At 43.3% G+C, this 6,523-nt stretch overlaps 1 protein-coding gene across 1 annotated transcript; it reads right to left on the bottom strand.

The window, feature by feature from the left end:
* Window positions 1–1,567: 1,567 nt before the first annotated feature.
* On the bottom strand, window positions 1,568–6,140 carry LOC4330420 (probable WRKY transcription factor 14). Its single transcript, XM_015769262.3, has 3 exons — window positions 5,361–6,140; window positions 4,589–4,729; window positions 1,568–2,700 (listed from the first exon to the last, which is right to left on the bottom strand). Exons 1-3 carry the CDS (start codon window positions 5,993–5,995, stop codon window positions 1,956–1,958), a joined length of 1,521 nt encoding a protein of 506 aa, XP_015624748.1. The 5' UTR covers window positions 5,996–6,140; the 3' UTR covers window positions 1,568–1,955.
* Window positions 6,141–6,523: the final 383 nt, after the last annotated feature.

The raw sequence follows: 6,523 nt of genomic DNA, 5'->3' as shown, positions 1-6,523 counted from the left end.
CATGCATTGCATTGATCATGGGAGTACTCCACTCCTCCTAATTCGTACAGGTTGAAGTTTGGACTGAAGCCAAAACATGTATAGTTGGACGACACGTCAAACGTAGGTACACATAAGCGATACTAGCTACTACTAGTGCATGTGACGATGTGTGACCGGCCAGATCGATCAACGGAGTTAACAGCCTACTACTACCAGTAGTAGTACTAATAGACATGTACTGTACACACGTAGCATAGCATGCATGAATGTACGTACGTACTCCCTCCGTCCCGAAAAAAAGACAAACCCTGGGTTTCCGTGTCCAACATTTGACTGTTCGTCTTATATGAAATTTTTTTATAATTAGTATTTTCATTGTTGTTAGATGATAAAACATGCTTAATACTTTATGCGTGACTTGTCTTTTTAATTTTTTTCATAATTTTTTCAAATAAGACGGATGATAAAACTTGGACACGGAAACCCAGTGTTTGTCTTTTTTTTTTGGACGGAGGGAGTATGTGGTACGTATGCATGGTTGCCTGTACGTCTGTCAGTGATCACATGTATATATACATGTAGGGCCCCTTTGAATCGTAGGAATAAAAAAACGGAGGAATAGAAAAAATATAGGATTCTAATAAGAATGCAAGTGCAAAACAGAGGATTGCAAAACACAAGAAAACATAGGAATGGTCGTTTGATTAGACCGCAGAAAAAACATAGGAATTAGAGGAGAGATGAAGAATCATAGGAAAGTTTCCATGAGGTAGAACCTCATGCTAGATTTCCTCCAAAACTTACATAGCATTAGACATTCCATAGAAATTTCATAAGATTATATAGGATTCATTCTTTTGATTCAAAGGGCTATATAGAAAAAAATCCTATAGAAATAAAATCCTTTAGAATTTCTATGAATTTCATTTGAATCAGAAGGGACCATATAGTTGTTGTGCAACTTGTACATACATGTACGTACATATGTAGACTCAATGCGTAGCATGTGCAGCAGTACAGTATCGGGAGTAGTAGTACTAGGCAGCTAGGAGTATGATGCATGCATATGCATGGGCCATGAGGCCGATCAGATGTGTGCTCCGGCCAGTAGCAGAGGGGCAGTGGATTAAATGTATTTTCCTCACAGGAGACAAAACTATGTACCACGGGCAGATCCAACATATCCCCTTCTCATGCAAGCGATGCGAGAGAAGCATTTGTTCTCAAACTTTTCTCTTCAGATTCTCAGAGAACAGCCAGTGCTGCACTGTTCTGCCCACTGAGGAGAGAGAGATGTTTACTCAGGTCACATCTAGTGCACTTCCCCTAAAACAGTTGCAACATAAGCTTTCATCACTGCGGCCTCCAGCTTTCTGTCACATCTTGAAGTACATGTCTTTATAATGCTCTTTTCATCGAGTAGGAGCATTTGTTTCGGTCTCCAACAGCATAGAATATAGTGTTCTGCTATAACAATGAACACTGCAAAAGAGAAAAAAACAATGCATGGGAGATAGAGATAGATATATAGAGAGAGAAAGCGCCATTGATGGACTCATCACCAACCTTCCTACCTAAGACATTGTTGGCAAAGAAAAGCAAGTGACACTTACATCTAGTGGCATCCTTTTGGAATGTAGAAATTTTACAGTATTTTTACATGATCTAGTTTATTTTTTTTACAAAAAAACCTATAAAATTCCTACTTCCAAAGGAGGCATGCATAAATTGTGTGGAACAAAATGGAAACCTCTAACACATGTAGAAAGAAGAAATGGAAAAGGGAGAGCAAACTCAACACATACCAGGGTATAAGAGGAGAAAAGGCCCTCTCTCACATTTTTGCTTAATTTTGTTGCTAGCTCTTGTCATCTTTAAGTTGGTTACTATCTAGACTCTAATTAAGACACATATCATGATGTTTGCATTCGCATATACTAGCTTTTGCCTTTTGTTTCAAAGTGATTAAAATGTCATAAACCTCCCTCCCCTTGCATAAATGAGCTCCCACCAGCTCTAGTAACAACAGTGGTAGAAGACCAATCCAGCATGTACGCTGGATCCAAGCCCTTGTCTACTGCATTCATCTCCTTGCCTGCTGGGTCACCTGCTGGCTTGTAATTGGTCGCCATGTACTCCTTGGAGAAGATCAGGCTCATGGGATCTGACTCCAACTCGGCGAGGTCGGCGAAGAAGTCGTCGTGGTGGCCGCCGGCCGCTGCCTCCGGTATCATCGGCCGGTAGCTCTGGCTGAACATCTGCTGCATGAGATCACTGTGCTCCACCGCCGCCGCCGTGGCTGAAGCAGCAGCAGCAGCATCCTCCATGGATTTCTGCGTCGTCTTCGCCAATGCTTCCGACGACGTCCCTACCATGGCGGCCTCCTCTTTCACCGGCACCGTGGCGGCGGTCGTGGCGGCGGCGGATTGATCGTTGGGTTCCGCCTTGACGAGTGGCTTCTGGTGGTGGTGGTGGTGGTAACCGCTGTGGGAGGAGTTGTTCTTGGAGGCTGAGGAGGCGCCGCTGCTGCTGCTGTTGCTGCTGCTGTTCTTGGCGTGATGAGACCGCGTGGAGCCGGCGAGCGCGTTGCGCTGCGTCGGCCACGGGTGGTTGTGCTCCGACGTGTAGGTGATGACGAGCATGTTGGGGTCGGTCCGGCTGCGCTCCACCTGCTTGCGCGCCGAGCATCCTTTCGAGCTGCTGCATCTGTAGTACCCTCTGAAGAAATGAACATTTGCACACAATCAAATTTCAGGATGTGGTACGCCAACGTGTAGCTACATATATTTAGGAGGAAACTGCATCTATTCATGTTAAAACAGGTACTCCTCTATATAACCTTCCAAAATATAAGCATTTCTGCCTATGCAACTGAACGTATTTTCATGTGCATAACCAGAGTTGCTTATATTTTAGAACAAAGTAAGTATATAATAATAATAAACCTTAAATTTTATATATATATCTTGGCGGGCAATCAATCGAAATAAATAAAGTCATGATATGCATATACTACATCTGCATATTGTGTTTCATTCACCTCTAGGACTGATCATCACACATTTACTAGTTTCCAGTGAAAACATGTTAACATATGTAATCATCATGATTTTTCATTTAATGTAAATTAGGACAGTTGCATGCTTCTTTGTGTGAAACAAAAAATAGGAGTAATATAAATCTGGTGTGCATGTGATTTTTTATTCATTATCTTCAGCAAACCATATAAAACCATGTTAAGTATTTAGGTTGCTCATATATATGGAAATCATATTTTGAAACCAATACAAAAATAAAGTATAGTTACTATATTAAATTCAATATTGTCACAATAATGATGCTTATTTGACGTTTTAAAAATAATGTTACTATAACTTTAATACTAAAATTAAAATAACAAACAAAATTAAATCACACTCAATAAAGATCAAGTTTTGACCACAGGGAATCAATCAAAGTAATTGATCTCGTACAAATATAATATACAATAACCAAAACTAGGTAAGTAGCACCTGACATTAACTTTTATAATTTTATATGGAAGTAAAAAAGAACCTAACTTTGATCACATATATCTGTTTGCGAAAGAACAAACTACATAGACTAATACAAAGAGTATGAAAACATGCACATATATAAATACATTAAATATAATTTCTTAATAAAAAAGATTGGTGCAAAAAAAGGTTTTTATTAATTAAGTCTAACTTAAACACAATCCACATATATCACTACATGGATTTCTTACTCAACAATGGGGAGATAACTAGTTAATTTGCAAGTTGGAAACAGTATATTCCAATATGTGCGCTTTAACTTCTTCCTGATTAATGAGAAAGAGAACTTGTTTTTGGTAGAAAACTTATCACATAATAATTCTAAAAAAACAAAACTTCTAAACTGGCATTGTGGATAGCAAGGCAACTCCATATTATATACTAAATTTCTTTTGGTTTATTATAATAGCTCATCATAGTCCCTTTTAAAAAAGGTAGCTCATCATATCTCTTTATGCATCAAATTAAAGTTGAATTGAGTATACATTTCTGTTAGGAGATTGAAAGTATGTGAGAGGGATCATGATTAGACGTATGTACTCTACATATTTTTTGTAAGTAGGAGAAAATTCCTTAGTTTCTTGAGATAACCAATTTTTTTTTACACCATCCAGCATCTACATATCAAGGATATACGCAACTATATATGAAAATTCCACAGTCCAGTTGAAAGGACAAAGTAATTAATGTACTACCAAGCTCAGAAAAAAAGGGGAAAACTGAAATTAGTTCTATTACTTCCTCCACTTGTGCCCATTGCAGTTTATATTGTATCATGTGCTTCTATCAACAACTATAGTACACTAACAATAGAAAAGACAGGAATCCATGTGTCTTCCCCTCTCCTGGTTGGGGTGAGGAATCTATTGGAGTTTGAGCATGTGTTATGAGATTAGATGATGATCACCACAATTATGACAGCACACAGATATCCAGATGTATACAAGGATTAGAGTAGCAGAAGAAGAGAGATGGTAGCCATTGTATATTATGCAAGTGAAAGGCAGAGATTAGTGTGAGAGAATAGTTCAGATGCAGTCACATCATACCTTGGGTAAGGAGAGCCTTTGATAGGCTTCTGGCCATACTTCCTCCAAGCCCAGAGATCGGAAGGAACAACCTCCCCACTGGTCCTCCCTCCTGCTGCTGCAGGCGCTGGGATGCACACCACCTTCCTAGCCTGGTTCTTCCTGCATCAACAGATGCAAAATCCACCACATCAAGCAACCCATATGCATGCACAGTAAAGTACTCGACTACTCAATCATCAGATCAACACTTTCTAGCTTAATTACTCGTTTTCAACAGATGTACGGATATATAGCCTTCTCTGAACATGATGTGGAAACTGAAACTTAGGGTTTGAAGAACAAATTGATTTGAAGAGCTACTAAATTAGCCTTCTATGCGATGCTATAATATATATGTTCCTATCTGTGTATATACCACTTTTGCTGGCTTTGACGAAGTCGCAACATTCATTTCATCAGCTAGATGATTCCTGAATGTATGAAACCTTGATTTTTGCTGTTTTTGTCTGAACAGATCAAAAACTGGCTCACAATTTCTTTCCTTTATCTTGATCCTTACTGCCTTGTTGGGAGGTGCAAGATGGGGAAATTGTAGGGCATGCAGGCTGGGCAGCAAGAAAAGGAAGCGCAAACTTTCCCTAAATTGGGAATCTTTTTAACTGTTCCTCCAGCACAGCAAGAAATCAAAGGACTCGGTTTCATGGCGCTCGTCAAGAATTATTAGTTTGCGTAGATCTGAGCGAAACAGCGAGCTATAGCTAGCGAGCGATCATATATCGGTGCGGCGAACCTGCGCTTGATCCCGCCGACGGCGCCACGCGGCGACGACGACATGTGCAGCCCTGCCGCGGCGGCGCCGTCGAACGCGCACGGCCCGCCGGCCATCGGCGCGCCGAGCTTCACCGTGTCACCGGCCATCACGGGGTACGGCCGTATCGCCCTCGGCGACACCGACGGCAACTGCATGGCGGCCCTAGGCAAGATAGGCTTGCTCATGCCCAGCAGCGACGACCCTCCTCCACCACCATCAACGCCACCTCCATCGCAGCCACCGCCGCCGCCGCCACCGAGGACACCGACGTCGACGAACCCGGCCTTGGCCACGACGGCGTCAAAGAAGTCGGCGGCCGCCGCCGCTCCGCCAGAGGAGGGGTAGTCGCCACCGAAGGGGTCGGGGAGGCCAGCGAACGGGTCGCCGAACGCATCCGCGCCGCTCATGCCGGAGCCATCCGACGACGACGGCGGCAGCGGGAAGAGACCCGGCTCTTCCTCCTCCTCCTCCGCCGGTGGTAGCTGCCACTCCGTCGACGGGATGCCGCCGCCCGCAACAGCAGCAGCAGCAGCCCCGCCGGCGCGGAGGACGATGTCGGCGAGGTCTCCGGCGGCCTGCTCCCCCTCCATCCGTTGCAAGAAGTAATCACACATGATGATCTGACCACCACCACCACCTCCTCTCTCTCTCTCTCTCTCTGACGCTCGCGAGGGTAGTAGTACAATGATACTGGTGGTGGTATAGTGTTGGGTAAACCCAGCCAGTAGCCGCGCTCCCAATGGAAGCGGACAAAATTGTTGCGAGACGAGAGAGAGAGAGAGAGAGAAGTGACAGTGCTGTTTTGTAAGTGCGAAAAGAAAGAAAGAAAAGGAGAAAAGAAAGATGGAGAGGAGGGAGAGAAGAGATGAGAGGATGTATCATGGCGAGAGAGATATATGATGGGGGGTGTGGATGTGGTGGTCGCTGACTTTGTTTCGCGAGATGCAAAGTGTTGTCGAGACGCAAGCGAAGTAGCGAACATACATGGACTGTTTGGTTGAAGGGAGTTGGTGATGGGGAATGGGAGTTTATGATATCTAGGAGTGAATTCGAGGGGGTTTGGGATGAGGAATTAAAAGGTCGAATTCTCACCAATATCTTACCTGGGAGAGACCTGTTAATTCATGAGACTTGGAGGGAAT

Source organism: Oryza sativa, chromosome 2 (assembly GCF_034140825.1).
Source record: "Oryza sativa Japonica Group chromosome 2, ASM3414082v1".
Lineage (NCBI taxonomy): Eukaryota > Viridiplantae > Streptophyta > Magnoliopsida > Poales > Poaceae > Oryza > Oryza sativa.
The sequence above is the reverse complement of the archived record's forward strand: the minus strand, read 5'-3'. Positions and strand labels throughout refer to the sequence as shown.